Below are 17,272 nucleotides of genomic sequence, written 5' to 3'. Positions count from 1 at the left end.
AGTTTTTCTGTCATGTAGCACAGCCTGTCTTTTGATTCATACTGTGTTGTACCTGCCACCTGCGTGACTTAAATCTTTGTCTATTTGTTTCCAGTATACCACTGTCAGTTGTTGGAGTGTCTTATGAAGCACAAGCAGGAAGTGTGGAAGGTATATGTTCACAAATTGAATGTGTCATAATTCACATAGATTAGATGCCCAAACAACTCTCTCATACAGATGTAGGATCTTCATTTGATCACCCTGTAGAAGGAGAACTGCAACAGGGTGATGTCCATTAATTATAATCCACATAATCATTTACATTTTCTGTTGCTGGAGGATTATTTACCTGCTGTAGTAAACTTGCTCAAATTAAGATCCTACATCTGTAGATATGGAAAGTGTCAGTGAAAAGCTTTGTGACGGTCTTACACATTAGCTCATCACTATGGCCTGTGTTGTGCTGTGGCAGGACCTGCTGTATGTTATATCGTACGGACCATCCCAAGTCAAGCCTCCAGCCGTGCAGATGCTCTTTCATTACTGGCCAAACTTAAAGCCCCCAGGAGCCATCAGTGAATACAGTGGACTGCAATACACAGGTGAGGTTGCTTATGGTCTGCCTGTCAGGCTGTGCTTGTATGCAATACAGGTGTAGGATTTTTATTTGATCACCCTGTTGCAGGAGAACATTCCAGCAATACAGGACGTACAGGACATTTAAAACATATAGTGTATTTGAGGTTTGAAAAGGCTTCTGAAGTTTGTAATTTCCACTTTGAAATTTCAGACTTGATTTTAAGAAAAATGTATCATCCTCTACAAAAATGTCCATTAATTTTAATCCACATAATAATTCAGATTTCCTGTTGCAGCAGAATTATTTTCCTGCTGTAGCAAACTGTCTCAAAATAAGATCCTACATCTGTAGATCTCAGGTTGCAGCAGTCTAACCCTCCTCCCACACTACCTTTTCCCCTTTCCTTCTTTCCCTCTATTCTATTTCCCCCTGCCACAGCCTGGAACCCCATCCATTGCCAACACATTGAGTGTCACAATGCCATCAATAAACCTGCTGTCAAGGTAATGTCTGAGTAACTACTGTGCACTGTAGCCAATATAAAACACATACAAGACCAATATACTCAATGAGAACATCCATTGTGTACACAAACATAAAGTGAATACACACAGTATGTGCCAGATTGCCATGGTGTGATAAAGCGTCTTGGTGTTTGCTGCTGTAAGCGCAATGTTAAATGAGCCAGGGATTGCTTGAGTCACTGTGGTAGTTCCGTGGGGTAATGATATCAGTGGCCACCCGACTCAAGGCCTGTTTGCTATGCTCAGCCTGTCTCTGCTCAACTGTGCTAAAAACGGACAAGTAGAGCAGAGACAGGAACAGGGGTAGGGACATGGGACGGATTTCAATTACCCAGGATTATAGAGGGTGTGTGTGTGTGTGTGTGTGTGTGTGTGTGTGTGTGTGTGTGTGTGTGTGTGTGTGTGTGTGTGTGTGTGTGGGGGGGGCTAATTGGAAGCGATGACCCCATGCCGCCCCTGAGGATAGGGCGCCTGTAAGCGAGAGCAGTAAATTACAGAACACCATCTGAGCATCTAGGCCATAAGCACTGTAGCTTAATACAGGGCCATGCACAGATCATAGATAACTGAACAGAACCATATGCATGCAGCCAGCTGCAGAGACAGGTAAAGGGGACATTATACACACACACACACACACACACATTTATTTGAGTTTGAGGTGTTATCACGTGTCAGGGCACAAGCAGTGGAGAAATACGGTGTGGTATACACTTCTTATGACCCCTACAGCTAGATATCCCTGCTACTACTGTATATTCCATCTGGATTCTGTAACTGTCTGTTGTCGCCCTATAGATGTGCATCGACCCCACCCTCTCTGTTGCACTGGGAGACAAGCCCCCTCCTCTATACATCTGTGAGGAGTGCAGCCAAAGGATAGCAGGGTATGTTGTTGTAACCTCTTTCTCTCCACATAGATGCCATTCCAAACATCACCTGCTGTCTGCTTCATTATTCTGGTCTTTATCCCAAGGGAGAAGCATCACCATGGTTACATAATTCCATTGCTGGAAGTGTATTTTCAACTGAGGTATTCTCAGCTAACTATAATTTGATTTACATATTCGTGTGACCTTTACAGAGACCATTCAGAATGGCTTGTTGATGTGCTCTTGCCCCAAGGTGAGTGTTAGCAAACAAGTATTAGCATTCAGGTTGCCATCTCTCTCTCCCTCTCTCACACACATATACAAGTACATACACGCACACATGTACCTCAAAATACCCCCAAAATAGAGTCAATCAGAGGGGAGTTATTTAGGCTGAGTGAACCCATTGTCTGTCTGTATGTTATATTGAATACCTCTGTGGCCTCATTTTTACAGCTGAGATATCTGCTATTTGTCAAAAGAAGGTAAGACATGAACGTTGGTGCATTGATATGTGTTTGTGTTTGTGTTTGTGCTCTCATCAGCTCATGTAGTATTCATAGTGGTAAAACTCATGGCTAAACAAGAGTACCCCTTTCTTCTTCATATTAGAGAAACAAGTGAAGTAGACTGGTGAATAGAATTGTTTGCTAGTATTTGTTACTTCTCTATTGGATGGCTTTGCTTACATAATCATGGACTGTGGCTGTGCCATCCCTTGCTATGTCATTGCTGGTTGTGTATAAATATGCCAACATCCACCCTTCATGCCAACATCCACCCAGTGTTCATTTAACCATGAGCAGTGAAAACTGCTGTTTAACTGATTTGAGGACAGGAGAGAGATAACCACTTGTGTCATTTTAAGTGGTGGAGAAAGAAACACTATTCTAGCCTGCTACAGGCTAACGGGGCCCAAAGAAGCTACAACTTGCACTTCGACATTTCATATAGCAGACCATTACATTTATCTCTGAAGTGTTTAAGGACCGTGCACTTTCATTTGGAGAGTCCATTCACTCGAACACTCCGTTCATTACTTGTCTAATGGATGGTCCAGTCTTAATGGAACTGGCAGGGCATGATGTTTGTTCCGGAACACAGTCCAAAGGCATAAAAGTTCCCCCTTGGTTCCCACGGAGACTGACACACAAATCTGTCAGGTAGTGTATCAAATCAAATCAAATGTTACGGGTGTAGACTTAACCGTGAAATGCTTGCTTATGAGCCCTTCACAACGATGCAGAGTTAAAAAAGTATAATAAAAAGAAAAGACTAAGCTGAGCAGCTGCCCAGGGTTGTCATGGGAAACAGCTGTCCTACATCTAGTTCATCCAGCAGTAGTTTTAATCCTCACACAGCCTTTTCAATAGGCTTTGTCCCACTGTAGAAAGCTCTTACCTGGATCCACGCCAGCTCTCTCATTATCAGCACACATTGTTCTATCTGAGATGTGATTGCTTGTCAGAGTTACAGCTAGAATAGAGATTGCTTTCACAGTGCTCTGCAGTTACAGTATAAGATATACTGTAGTGCAGTGTTCCCCAACCCGCAAGTGATTTTATTTGGCTCCCCAAGTTTTCTGAGCAAAATTGTTTTTTATTTGTTTTTGTTGGCCTTAGAAGACTGTAAAAACATCAGTAAATTAGCTCCAAATGATTAGAATTTTGGAAATCTGTACCAAAGGATTCCCATGCATAATAGCAAGATATATGTGATCGTATACAAATGTAAGCAAGGTTTGAAATGATGATATTTTAGTATCTGTTTGGGCTTCTTGTGGTCAGTTTGCTGTACTGTATCCATTGACCAGGTTTTCACCATTGTCAGTTGTATGTTTTTGTAAAGATTACAGAGAGAGAGGGGAGAAGACAGGAAGAGAACAGAGGGAGAAGATCTGTTCATTTGAAAGGCCGAAGGTTTCAGTGTCTGATCAGATTAAACCAGTCCCCCTATTGCCACCCTTGTTATTTAAAAAAAATAAGACACCTTATGTACAGTCTCTATCTAAGAATGATGCTATCTGTCCCATGGCAGCCTATTCATTAGCATACAGACACAAAAAGAACACCACTCGTTCTTTTAATTTAGGACGTTTACACATCAATGAATTTATTGAGGCATAGGACCTTTTAAGGAAAGCTTTTTTTCACAGTGAAAACAGTTTATTAGGATTCTTATATCTTATAGTTTCTAAATGACACGAGGAGTTGTTTTATCTCATTGTCCCCTCTGTCTTGTAGAACTGTAGCTCTCATGTCAGGAGGGCAGTTGTCACCTGCTTCTCAGCTGGTTGCTGCGGGCGCCATGGCAACCGACCCGTCCGCTACTGCAAGCGTTGCCATGTCAACCATCACAGCAGCGAGGTGGGGACTGCGGCGGAGACCCATCTGTACCAGACCTCCCCACCTCCCATCAACACCCGCGAGTGTGGGGCAGAGGAGCTGGTGTGTACTGTGGAGGCTGTTATCAGGTATTTTTATTTGTATTTGGTGCATTTATTTATTTATTTTTTTATTTAACATTTATTTAACTAGGCAAGTCAGTTACGAACAAACTCTTATTTAAAATGACGGCCTACCCAGGCCAAACCCTAACCCAGACGACGCTAGGCCAATTGTGCGCCGCCCTATTAGACTCCCAATCATGGCTGGTTGTGATACAGCATGGAATCGAACCAGGGTCTGTAGTGACGCCTCTTGCACTGAGATGCAGTGCCTTAGACCGCTGCGTCACCATCAGAGACAACACAGGCAACCAACCGCATGCTTCACAGTAGCACTGTATTCAACCACAGTTATCTCTCTATCACTATCTGTCTATTTCCCTCTGTCTTTCTGTCTGTCTCACTCTTTATTCCCCCTCTCTCCATCCGTCTATCAACATCAGTCTACTGAAGGAGGCAGAGATCCACGCGGAGCTGCGTGAGTTTGAGCTGAACAGGCGTCGTCAGATGGGCCTGTCTGCCTCCCACCACTCCCTGGACAACATCGACTTTGACAACAAGGAGGACGACCAGCACGACCAGAGGCTCCTCAGTCAGTTTGGCATCTGGTTCCTGGTGCGTGGCTCGCTGGTCTATTACTCACTATCACAGTCGAGAGATTAGGATGTTGACACACCTGTCTGGGCTCTTATTACAAGCCTGTGCTGTACTCTCTTCATAGTGCAACATTACAATGCTTTAACCGTATCCGTCTCCGATCTTGGAAGCCCCTGACTGACCATGTTACACCCTATCCTTGCCCCCACCCCTGAAGGTGAGCCTGTGCACCCCCAGTGAGAACACGCCCACTGAGAGCCTGGCGCGGCTGGTGAGCATGGTGTTCCAGTGGTTCCACTCCACAGCCTACATGATGGACGACGAGGTGGGCTCCCTGGTGGAGAAGCTCAAGCCCCAGTTTGTCACCAAGTGGCTGAAGACCGTGTGTGACGTGCGCTTCGACGTCATGGTGATGTGCCTGCTGCCCAAGCCGGTGGAGTTTGCCAGGGTGAGGAGGAGCGGGGAAGGAGAAGGGGTGTTGGAGTGTAAAGGCGGCTCAGGAAGTGTTCGTGAGGGGTTGTAGGGTGTAATGTTGGGTGTAGTGTAGTATGTTTCTCTGGGGACAATGCACACTGGAGGGACAGTGTGTGATGGTTGTGTTTCTTGGTGAATATCCCCCTTGGTTATACCTGACCTTGTGTATGTGTCTATGTACCCATATCCCCAGGTGGGGGGTTACTGGGATAAGTCTTGCAGCACGGTGACCCAGCTGAAGGAGGGGCTGAACCGGATCCTGTGCCTGATCCCCTACAATGTGATCAGCCAGCCGCTATGGGAGTGCTTCATGCCAGAGTGGCTGGAGGCCATCCGCACTGAGGTGCCTGACCAGCAGCTCAAGGAGTTCAGAGAAGTGCTCAGGTACTGTATACTGGACCTCCTCCAAGTCACCTAGTTCAATGTACCACCTCCTCTATTTCAATGGTGTGCTATGGTTACTGATCACGCACAAATCATTTTCTGTCTTGTGAGAATAACAGAATGTTATGTGAAATGATATGTGACTATGTGTAACACACAGTGAAAATTGTTTATTTTGTCCCCTGCTAGTGATACACCTGAGAGGGGATATACCAAAATGCTCAACTCTAAAAGCATGGCCCCTCCCTCCTCACCCCTCTGTTTCCCCTGCAGCAAGATGTTTGACATTGAGCTGTGCCCTCTGCCCTTCTCCATGGAGGAGATGTTTGGGTTCATTAGCTGCAGGTTCTCAGGCTACCCAGCCTCTGTGCAGGAGCAGGCTCTGCTCTGGCTGCATGTGAGTATAAGGCCTGTGGCTTTTTATGAGGATCCATTTCATATTGTGTGGTTGAAATGAAATGAAATGAACAGGTTGTCATGATGTGTATGCCTGTGCAGGGGCTGTACTGAATATGGAACTGGGTCACAAGGCTAGCATGAGACTGGAGTTCTGAGAGTGAGAGAGGAGGGATTTTGCTATTGATTCCATATGCACTCACAGCCTGCTGTCCTATATACGTGGAAGGGTTTCTTTCACGCCTGTGATAAGACACCAAAGTAATTCAATCTGAATATATACAGTTGAAGTCGGAAGTTTACATACACTTAGGTTGGAGTCATTAAAAATGATGTCGTGGCTTTAGAAGCTTCTGATAGGCTAATTGACATTATTTGAGTCAATTGAAGGTATACCTGTATACCTGAATGTATTTCAAGGCCTACCTTCAAACTCAGTGCCTCTTTGCTTGACATCATGGAAAAATCAAAAGAAATCAGACCTCAGAAAAAAATTGTAGACCTCCACAAGTCTGGTTCATCCTTGGGAGCAATTTCCAAATGCCTAAAGGAACCACGTTCATCTGTACAAACAATAGTACGCAAGTATAAACACCATGGGACCACGCAGCCGTCATACCGCTCAGGAAGGAGAAGCGTTCTGTCTCCTAGAGATGAACCTACTTTGGTACAAAAAGTGCAAATCAATCCCAGAACAACAGCAAAGGACCTTGTGAAGATGCTGGAGGGAACAGGTATAAAAGTGTCTATATCCACAGTTAAACGAGTCCTATATCGGCATAACCTGAAAGGCCACTCAGCAGGGAAGAAGACACTGCTCCAAAATCGCCATAAAAAAGCCAGACTACGGTTTACAACTGCACATGGGGACAAAGATCGTACTTTTTGGAGAAATTTCCTCTGGTCTGATGAAACAAAAATAGAACTGTTTGGCACAATGACCATTGTTATGTTTGGAGGACAAAGGGGGAGGCCTGCAAGCCGAAGAACACCATCCCAACCGTGAAGCATCATATTGTGGGGGTGCTTTGCTGCAGGAGGGACTGGTGCACTTCACAAAATAGATGGCATCATGAGGAGGGAAAATCTGTGGATATATTGAAGAAACATCTGAAGACATCAGTCAGGAAGTTAAAGCTTGGTCGCAAATGGGTCTTCCAAATGGACAAAGACCCCAAGCATCCTTCCAAAGTTGTTACAAAATGGCTTAACTGCTAGCGGAACGCCTCACCAATATCCATTGGTAGAGCGTGGCGCGAAATACAAATACCTAAAAAACGCTATAACTTCAATTTCTCAAACATATGACTATTTTACACCATTTTAAAGACAAGACTCTCGTTAATCTAACCACATTGTCCGATTTCAAAAAGGCTTTATCACGAAAGCAAAACATTAGATTATGTCAGGAGAGTACCCTGCCAAAAATAATCACACATCCATTTTCAAAGCAAGCATATATGTCACAAAAACCAAACCACAGCTAAATGCAGCACTAACCTTTGATGATCTTCATCAGATGACACTCCTAGGACATTATGTTATACAATACATGCATGTTTTGTTCAATCAAGTTCATATTTATATCAAAAACCAGCTTTTTACATTAGCATGTGATGTTCAGAACTAGCACACCCACCGCAAACTTCCGGTGAATTTACTAAATTACTCACGATAAACGTCCACAAAAAACATAACAATTATTTTAAGAATGATAGATACAGAACTCCTTTATGCAATCGCGTTGTCAGATTTTAAAATAGCTTTACAGCGAAAGCACATTTTGCAATATTCTGAGTAGATAGCTCGGCCATCACAGGTTAGCTAATTTGACACCCACCAAGTTTGGTGCTCACTAAACTCAGAATTACTATAAGAAAAATTGGATTACCTTTGCTGTTCTTCGTCAGAATGCACTCCCAGGACTTCTACTTCAACAACAAATGTTGTTTTGGTTCAAAATAATCCATAGTTATATTGAAATAGCTCCGTTTTGTTCGTGCGTTGAGGTCACTATCCGAAGGGTGACGCGCGAGCGCATTTCGTGACAAAAAATGTCAAAATATTCCATTACCGTACTTCAAAGCATGTCAAACGCTGTTTAAAATAAATTTTTATGCTATTTTTCTCGTAAAATAGCGATAATATTCCAACCGGGCGACGTTGTATTCATTCAAAGACTGAAAGAAAAACATGGAGTTGTCTCGCGCACGCGCATCTCCAGTGTCATTCTTCCCTGCCTGACCACTCACAAAAACTCCTGCTGTTTTTCGCCCAGAGACTGCAGAGACGTCATTCCACTTTCTGGCGCCTTCTGAGAGCCAATGGAAGCCTTAGAAAATGTCACGTTACAGCAGAGATGCTGTATTTTTGATAGAGATGCCACAGAAGGAGAACAAATTGTCAGACAGGGCACTTCCTGTATGGAATCTTCTCAGGTTTTGTCACATCCTGACCAGCAGAGGGAGCAATTGTATTAGTTTTGGTCAGGACGTGGCAGGGTTTTTGTGTGTTAAGTGTTGTGTTGGTGATTGGACTCCCAATTGAAGGCAGGTGTGTTGAGTTGCCTTTGATTGGGAGTCCTATATAGTAGTGTGTGTTTTTCTTTGGGGTTGTGGGTAGTTGTTTTTGCACTGCGTTTGATAGCCTGCAAAACTGTTCTTGTCGTGAGTATCATTTATTGTTTTTTCACTGTGGATGCTCTGCGTGTTTTTTCATTAAAGAATATGAGTATCCACATACCCGCTGCGCCTTTGTCTTCTCTCCACTACAACACATGTGACAGAACTACCCACCACAAAAGGACCAAGCAGCGGAGGAGGAAGGAGCCACAGGAGTACAGCACAAGGGACTGGACATGGGAGGACATCCTGGACGGCAAGGGAGCCTACACTTGGGAAGAGATCCTGGCCGGAAGGGATCGCCTCCCATGGGAACAGGTGGAGGCACTCAGGAGAGTGGAGGCAGCAGGACAGAAGAACCAACGGCAGCGGTATGAGGGAACACGGCTGGGTAGGAAGCCCGGGAGGCACCCCCACGAAAAATTTTTTTGGGGGGCACACGGGTAGTTTGGCTAGGCCAAGGAAGAGCCGTAAGCCAGCTACCCGTGATTACATGGAGGAGCGTATGAGGTGGAGGGCGCCATGTTTCGCTGAGGTGCGCACTATCTTGCCTATACGCACGCACAGCCCAGTCCGCCCTGTACCAGCGCCCCGCATGTGCCAGGGCGAGGTGAGCATCGAGCCGGAAGGGGTGATGCCAACCCTGCGCTCAAGACCGCCAGTGCGCCTATACGGTCCGGTGTTTCCCGCTATACGCACTAGCATGGAGGTGCGTGTCTCCAGGCTGGCACGTCCAGTACCAGCCCCACGCATCAGGCGTCTAGTGCGTCAGCCCAGCCTCGCCAGTCAAGAGTCGCCAGAGCTGCCCGCCAGTCAAGAGTCGCCAGAGCTGCCCGCCAGTCAAGAGTCGCCAGAACTGCCCGCCTGTCAAGAGTCGCCAAGGCCGCCCGCTGGTCAGGGGCTGCCAGAGCCGCCCGACTGCCCGGAGCTGCCAGAGTGGCCCGACTGCCCGGATCTGCCAAAGTGGCTCGACTGCCCGGATCAGTTAGAGTGGCCTGTCTGCCTGCAGCTGCCAGAGTGGCCCGCCTGTCCTCCGGCCCAGCCCGAGTGGCCCGCCTGTCCTCCAGCCCAGCTCGAGTGGCCCGCCTGTCCTCCGGCCCAGCCCGAGTGGCCCGCCTGCCCGGATCTGCCAGAGTGGCCCGCCTGCCCGGATCTGCCAGAGTGGCCCGCCTGTCCTCCGGTCCAGCCAGAGTGGCCCACCTGTCCTCCGGCCCAGCCCGAGTGGCCCGAGTGGCCCGCCTGTCCTCCGGCCCAGCCCGAGTGGCCCGCCTGTCCTCCGGCCCAGCCCGAGTGGCCCGTCTGCCGGGGTCAGCTTGAGTGGCCCGTCTGCCCGGCGCAGCTATCGGCGCCACCGAAGTGGGCGACGCCGAAGGTGGAGCGAGGTCCACGTCCCGCACCTGAGCCACCTCCAGGATAGGTGGGTTGGGGAGGGAGGGTGTAGCACAGTGCCGTCGTTGACGGCAGTCACCCTCCCTTCCCTCCCTTATTGTTTAGGGGTTATTGTTTATTGGTTTTGTTGGGGTATTGGGGATTTTTTTGTGTTTTCTTTTTTGAGGGGGGGGGGTACTGTCACGTCCTGACCAGCAGAGGGAGCAATTGTATTAGTTTTGGTCAGGACGTGGCAGGGTTTTTGTGTGTTAAGTGTTGTGTTGGTGATTGGACTCCCAATTGAAGGCAGGTGTGTTGAGTTGCCTTTGATTGGGAGTCCTATATAGTAGTGTGTGTTTTTCTTTGGGGTTGTGGGTAGTTGTTTTTGCACTGCGTTTGATAGCCTGCAAAACTGTTCTTGTCATGAGTATCATTTATTGTTTTTTCACTGTGGATGCTCTGCGTGTTTTTTTATTAAAGAATATGAGTATCCACATACCCGCTGCGCGGTTTTGGCCTGCCATATGAATTCTGTTATACTCACAGACACCATTCAAACAGTTTTAGAAACTTTTGAGTGTTTTCTATCCAAATCTAATTATATGCATATTCTAGTTTCTGGGCAGGAGTAGTAACCAGATTAAATCGGGTACGTTTTTTATCTGGCCGTGAAAATACTGCCCCCTATCGCAAACAGGTTAAGGACAACAAAGTCAAGGAATTGGAGTGGCCATCACTAAGTCCTGACCTCAATCCTATAGAAAATTTGTGGGCAGAACTGAAAAAGCATGTGCAAGCAAGGAGGCCTACAAACCTGACTCAGTTACACCAGCTCTGTCTGGAGGAATGGGTCAAAATTCACCCAACTTATTGTGGGAAGCTTGTGGAAGGCTACCCAAATCGTTTGACCCAAGTTAAACAATTTTAAGGCAATGCTACCAAATACTAATTGAGTGTATGTAAAGTTCTGACCCACTGGAAATGTGATGAAAGAAATAAAAGCTGAAATATATCATTGTCTCTACTATTATTCTGACATTTCACATTCTCAAAATAAAGTGGTGATCCTAACTGACCTAAGAGAGGGCATTTTTTACTAAGATTACATTTCAGGAAAACTGAGTTTAAATGTATTTAGCTAAGGTGTATGTAAACTTCCGACTTCAACTGTATTTAGGTCACACATACTACAGGAATATGTGTAGAGTACTACATCCACATTTCTATCTGCTTATATACGTCTTCTCTTTTGCCTCTCTTAATGTCTCTGTTGTCTGTTTGTGTTTTTTATATGTGTGTGTGTGTGTGTAAACCTGTTAACCTAAACCTGTTGTCATTGTGTCGTGTGTGTGAGTTTGGTGTGCATCTTTGCATGATCTCTTGTGTGTTTGTGTACCTGTTGGTGTATGTGTGTGCGTGTCTGGTTGGACACAGGTGTTGTCAGAGCTGGACATTGTGGTGCCTCTGCAGCTGTTGATCGGGATGTTCTTTGACGGGGTGAACTCAGTGAAGGAACTGGCCAATCAGAGAAAGACTCGAGTCTCAGATCTAACTGGTGAAAATACTGAGGCTCGGAGGGTAAGATGTCGTACTAGTTATCAACTCCCATGAAAAACTACTTAAATTACACAGAAATAAGCTATTATCACTCAAATTTCCTCTCAATGAAACAGTAAGAGCAGAACAAATGAGCTGAGGAACTATACAGTTTACATCCACAATCTGAAAATGCTTGTTATCTATTTACCCAGCTAGCACATAATGTTCTGAGAACCATATGTTTCTTAGAGCTTGGTGAGAGTGTGGTTGGCCTATGGTTATTTTGCATACAACCTTCCCACAACTTTCTGGGAATGGTGCAGGATAGTTGCTTGGTTGCTTGGCAGCACATTTAAGGAACTTAACAAAAAAACATTATTTGCTGGTTATTTCATTACTTTAACAGAATGTTTCCTAAAAGTTCAAGCATATTTTGGTAATGTTCTAGGAACGTTCTCCAACTGGTTTGGCATTGGGAATGTTCTCAAATAGTTCAGAGAACGTTAAGAAACAATGTTCTTTTGTGGGAATTTCAATACTTCAGCATAACATTTCCTACAGGTTTCCTCATGGTTCTATTTAAAGTCATGTTCTCAGAACATTAAGAAAACTTTCCATAAAAACCACAAGAAAACCTTAGTAACTTTCAAAGAACGTTTTAATAATGTTATTTAAAAACATACATTTTGTTCTCAGCATCAACAAAACTCTCTCTATCCTTTGTCTTGTTAAGTGTGTTCAGGTGTGTTGGCCGCACCCACTAATTGGCCATACCTGATCTTAATGAGTGCTTGTTTCCTTTGAAATGGGGTCTGTTTGAATAGACTGAAATGAACAGCTTTGTATGAGTAAAAAAAAACATGTCTACATTCCATGGATAGAGAACAGAAGATCATAGGTTTCAATCTCCCTGACGCCATTCAACAATAAAAAAGAAATGTGTATGCATGATTAATGCCTAAGTAAATCAATGTCCATGTGTCCTATTTGTGATTGGAGTTCAAAACAGTTAACCTAAGCAAGCAGTGTTATTCAAAGTCATATTGAAACGTTCTCAGAACGTTATTTAATTACCTTAAAATAACCTATCAAACCTCCCAGGAAGACTTTCAGGGAACCGTAATAAAACATTCTCAGAACCTCCCTGCAACCTAAAAATGTACTTCCCAGAACAGGCAACATTTTCACTTCTGTTCTCAGAACGTTCAAAAAATGTTCCGTTTTACCAGCCAGGGAACTTGCCTTCGTTCCCAGAACCAATGGGAAACCAAAAAATGATGTTCCTACAACTTCCAAGGAACCAAATATGCTAGCTGGATACCCTCTATTGTCAACCATCCACAGGCATGTGCGTTGCCCTGGTTACTGCTGAAGTCTAAATATAGTCCTATTTAAGGGGCTTAATTGAGCTCTGCCATCATTCAGATTTATCTGTGAAAGTTAAAGCCTTTGGCTCATCTATCCACAGTATATTTCTACACCTGAATACACCTTGATAACTTGGAGGGTAGATCTCATGACAGTACAATTATGGAACGATGATACGTGTGTGTGTGTGTGTGTGTGTGTGTGTGTGTGTGTGTGTGTGTGTGTGTGTGTGTGTGTGTGTGTGTGTGTGTGTGTGTGTGTGTGTGTGTGTGATGTCCCTAGGAAAGTGTGGTTTCAGATCCAGGCCATCTTGGGCCGCACAACACTGTGAGCCCGTTCCCCAGTCCGTTCCGGAGCCCATTCCGGAGCCCCCTGCACTGCAGCCCCTTTAAGAACCTGGGCCATGCTACGGGACACTGTGCCCTGGACCTGGACTGTGACGACGATGACATGAACCTGGGCTGTTTCATTCTCATGTTCGACCTCATCCTCAAACAGGTGGCAAGCCCATACACTGCAGACATAGGTTCAATTATAGAGTACTGTTACATTTTACAATACCTCATTGAATACATCAGAGCCACCAAGCTGAGTTCTGTCCCACTTTCTATTTCTGTGGGTTCTCCTGTTCAACAATGTTGTAGTGCTTCCTTACCACTACTAATAATTTAATCCATTTGTAAAGCGCTTTCCATTATACAGAATAATCTCAAAGTGCATAATCTAAAAAATAAAAAGCAAATAGAAAAAAAATGGACACAACTAGACAGGGCAACTGACACAATAAACCCAGCTACAATGTCCTTGTCCAGATGGAGCTCCAGGATGATGGCGTGATGCTCGGTCTGGAAAGCAGCCTGGGGAAGGACATTGTGGGCATCATCAACAACGTCTTCCAGGCCCCATGGGGGGGCTCCCACACCTGTCAGAAGGACGAGAAGGCCCTGGAGTGCAGCCTGTGCCAGTCCAGCATTTTGTGCTACCAGCTAGGCTGTGAGCTCCTGGAGAGACTCACCCCCAGGGAGGAGATACGTCTGGTGGTGAGACACACAAGCAGACTCCTGTAAAAACAACATGAAGGATGTCCTGAATTGGTCCAATTGTTTTTCAATGGTTTGTAATTCTTACTGTATTTGGTTGTCAGTAGACATTATTGTGTCTTGACTATAGGAGTCAACAGACATCTTGGAGGACACATTGCTGTTGCCTCAAGTGTTTGGGCCTGAACAACGGACAAAGCAAGGGGCAGAGGAAGCGGACAACCCTGCCAGCACACACACTGACAACCCTACAATTCAAAGTTACTCTCCTGACAACCCACGTATGTATCCATGGCGAACTAAGGCTTGGGTTGGAAGGGTTTTGGATTGAGTACAGAATATCTCAGTGTACTGATACAGATCTGATGAAACACAAGCAGAACAATTCTCAGTTGTGTAGGTGTAAACACCCCAGCGTTACCAAAATCTAATCCCAAATGTATTTTATGACATGAAGAAAAAAATATGAGATGAACACTTCTCTGTAACAGTTCAGAGGCTGCGTGCAACATGAAAAGGAAACACTGCATAGTTTCTCCTCTGCTGGGGAATTCTCTCTTTTACAGCAAAGATTTCTCTTACAGCAATGAAGAATAATGCTGATAAGAAGTTTTCCTACCAGCAGCTCCCTGTGTCTCTCAAGCTAATATACACTATTCTGCAGGTACCTGCCAGTCCACCTTTGTCCAGTGTTAAGGGATCTTGTCATGTACAGATATAAATTCTCTATACAATATAATAGATGCCTAATCAAAGACAATAATCCTGTATCCTCATTAAAAAAGACTGAGTGAGCAAAGGAAATGTACCTTTTGTTCCCTTTGTAGGAAATGTCTAAGTTTGAGGAGCCTGATATCTTGTTCAACATGCTGAACTGTCTGAAGATCCTGTGTCTCCATGGAGAGTGTCTGTACCTGGCCCGTAAGGACCACCCCCATTTCCTGGCCCACATCCAGGAGAAGATGCTCATTCCCAGGTCAGCAAAGTCACCATCACCGCATGGTGCCCCTCCTGCAGTTTCACACGTAGCTTGTTGTTTTTTTACAGAAATCTCCACTAGTACTTTCTTTAAACATGCCTTGAGCCATGAGATGTAGCTACATGCAGAAACTGAAATCGTTGATCTTGATGTCAGTTGTACTTGATCATCATATACGTGAAGAGCAGCCAGGTATGTGTGTGTGTGTGTCTAATGTGATACGTGTGTTCCAGCCTGTGGACCATGCTGAAGTCCGAGTTCTGCCAGCTGGCCTCCCTGGCCGTGCCCCAGCTTCTGCATGCCCTCTCCCTCTCCCACGGAGCAGACATCTTTTGGAACCTGGTGGACAGCAACTTTAACAGCAAGGACTGGAAGATACGCTTCGAAGCAGGTGAATTATATATGAGCCTCCATCTCACGTGTGTGTGTGTGGGGGGGGGGAGGAGGGGGTACTGTATGTGATGATATGAATGAATCATGAGGGGAGGACCTCCACCTCTGTCCTATAATCCCCCCCAACAAACCCCTGTCTGCAGACATCTCCTCCCTGCATCACCATGGTTACTACAGTATGCGTCTCTAGCATGCAGCACAGAGGAATTGTGGGATTATTAATCAGACCCTTCTCTCCCTGTGATTGGCAGAGAGGAGCAATGTGTGACCTTGAGACAGAGTCAGAGGACAGTGTCTCTGGCAGCATGGATATACTGTAGACACTGAGGGTAGATCATTACTAAATATAAGTTAGGTTAGATACAAATATCTATCTTTGATTTCATTTTTTGCTGTTTTATTGTGACATTGTCACAGAGCACCAATAAAGGGAAAGGGAAAGGGGGATACCTAGTCAGTTGTACAACTGAATGCATTCAACTGAAATGTGTCTTCTGCATTTAACCCAACCCCTCTGAATCAGATTAGAATATAATATAATAATATCAGTCTGTTACATTCACATTAAATCATTTAACAGACTCTGACTTTAAACAGCATAGAAAGTAGATGTTTATTACGTATTGCTTGCAAAGTAACATTGCAAAATAACATGAACAATTGCTAAGGGAAATGAAGTGTCATGGCTACAGGTTGTGTACACACGTGAACCGTAGGATGATGATCATGAATTTTAATTATCTAATTATGGCCTCATATTAGCTATTCTGAAACAGATGGTAATTTACTTGTCTGTGTAAATCAACCCAAAAAGACACCAGTTGGGTGCCAAAGCATCACTATGGCCCACAGGCAATCTGGCTACAATAATACTATCTCCACACTGCCATCTAGTGACACTGTACATTACCCATCAGTGTTAGAGTGATGCTGCTTTTAACATTATCCTTTGCAGTGTCCTATCAAACTAAATGTGACATGGCGCTGAGATGTTGTCTTGTGCCATGTCTGTGTTGTCATGGTAACTCCCAGTGGAGAAGGTGGCGGTGCTCTGTCGGTTCCTAGACATTGGTTCTTTGACGAAGAACCACCTGCTGAAGTACTCCCTGGCCCACGCCTTCTGCAGCTTCCTGGCCTCTGTGGAGGATGTCAACCCGGCTGTTGCCACACGCGCTAGGCTGCTGCTGGACACCATCAAGAGCCCAGCACTACAGGTGACTAACAGAGCTCTATCTAGGCCAAGATAAATACTATTAAACTGCCATACAACCACTTTTCATGTGACAATTGATAACGTGTATGAAGTCTTTCTTGTCCTGGAGGACAAATTGCTTCTCAGCAAGTCAGCAAACAAGTTTTTATTGATGAATAACACAAAAACATGTAAGTGCAGTGCTAACACTTGTTTATGTCTGTGTCTGTGTGTTTGTGTGTCTGTGTCTGTGTGTTTGTATGTCTGTGTCTGTGTGTTTGTGTGTCTGCAGGGTTTGTGTCTGTGCCTGGACTTCCAGTTCGACACGGTGGTGAGGGACCGGCCCATCATCCTCAGCAAGCTGCTGATGCTGCACCACCTGAAGCAGGAAGTCCCTGCCCTCAGCTGGGAGTTCTTTGTCAACCGCTTCGAGACGCTCTCCCTGGAGGCCCAGCTCCACCTGGACTGCAACAAGGAGTTCCCTTTTCCCACCAGTACGCCTAGCTGGGGGATTTTA

At 45.1% G+C, this 17,272-nt stretch overlaps 1 protein-coding gene across 4 annotated transcripts in view; it reads left to right on the top strand.

Moving 5' to 3' along the window:
* LOC106611001 (protein unc-79 homolog) overlaps positions 1-17,272 on the top strand; it is a 53,707-nt gene that overhangs the window by 14,242 nt on the left and 22,193 nt on the right. For all 4 annotated transcript variants that reach the window (XM_045723496.1, XM_045723494.1, XM_045723495.1 and 1 more), the window contains exons 6-25: positions 95-150; positions 455-584; positions 1,001-1,065; positions 1,885-1,973; positions 2,171-2,211; positions 2,415-2,443; positions 4,202-4,431; positions 4,848-5,019; positions 5,219-5,449; positions 5,669-5,859; positions 6,133-6,256; positions 11,679-11,822; positions 13,434-13,649; positions 13,964-14,191; positions 14,322-14,472; positions 14,776-14,855; positions 15,019-15,167; positions 15,404-15,561; positions 16,596-16,777; positions 17,048-17,249. In XM_045723496.1, the coding sequence (XP_045579452.1) occupies positions 95-150; positions 455-584; positions 1,001-1,065; positions 1,885-1,973; positions 2,171-2,211; positions 2,415-2,443; positions 4,202-4,431; positions 4,848-5,019; positions 5,219-5,449; positions 5,669-5,859; positions 6,133-6,256; positions 11,679-11,822; positions 13,434-13,649; positions 13,964-14,191; positions 14,322-14,472; positions 14,776-14,855; positions 15,019-15,167; positions 15,404-15,561; positions 16,596-16,777; positions 17,048-17,249 (2,868 nt within the window). The remainder of the gene's footprint in view (positions 1-94; positions 151-454; positions 585-1,000; positions 1,066-1,884; positions 1,974-2,170; positions 2,212-2,414; positions 2,444-4,201; positions 4,432-4,847; positions 5,020-5,218; positions 5,450-5,668; positions 5,860-6,132; positions 6,257-11,678; positions 11,823-13,433; positions 13,650-13,963; positions 14,192-14,321; positions 14,473-14,775; positions 14,856-15,018; positions 15,168-15,403; positions 15,562-16,595; positions 16,778-17,047; positions 17,250-17,272) is intronic.

The sequence above is a fragment of the Salmo salar genome, chromosome ssa09 (assembly GCF_905237065.1).
Source record: "Salmo salar chromosome ssa09, Ssal_v3.1, whole genome shotgun sequence".
Classification (NCBI taxonomy): Eukaryota; Metazoa; Chordata; class Actinopteri; order Salmoniformes; family Salmonidae; genus Salmo; species Salmo salar.
Note: the sequence above shows the minus strand (reverse complement) of the source record. Positions and strands in the feature narration are given on the sequence as shown.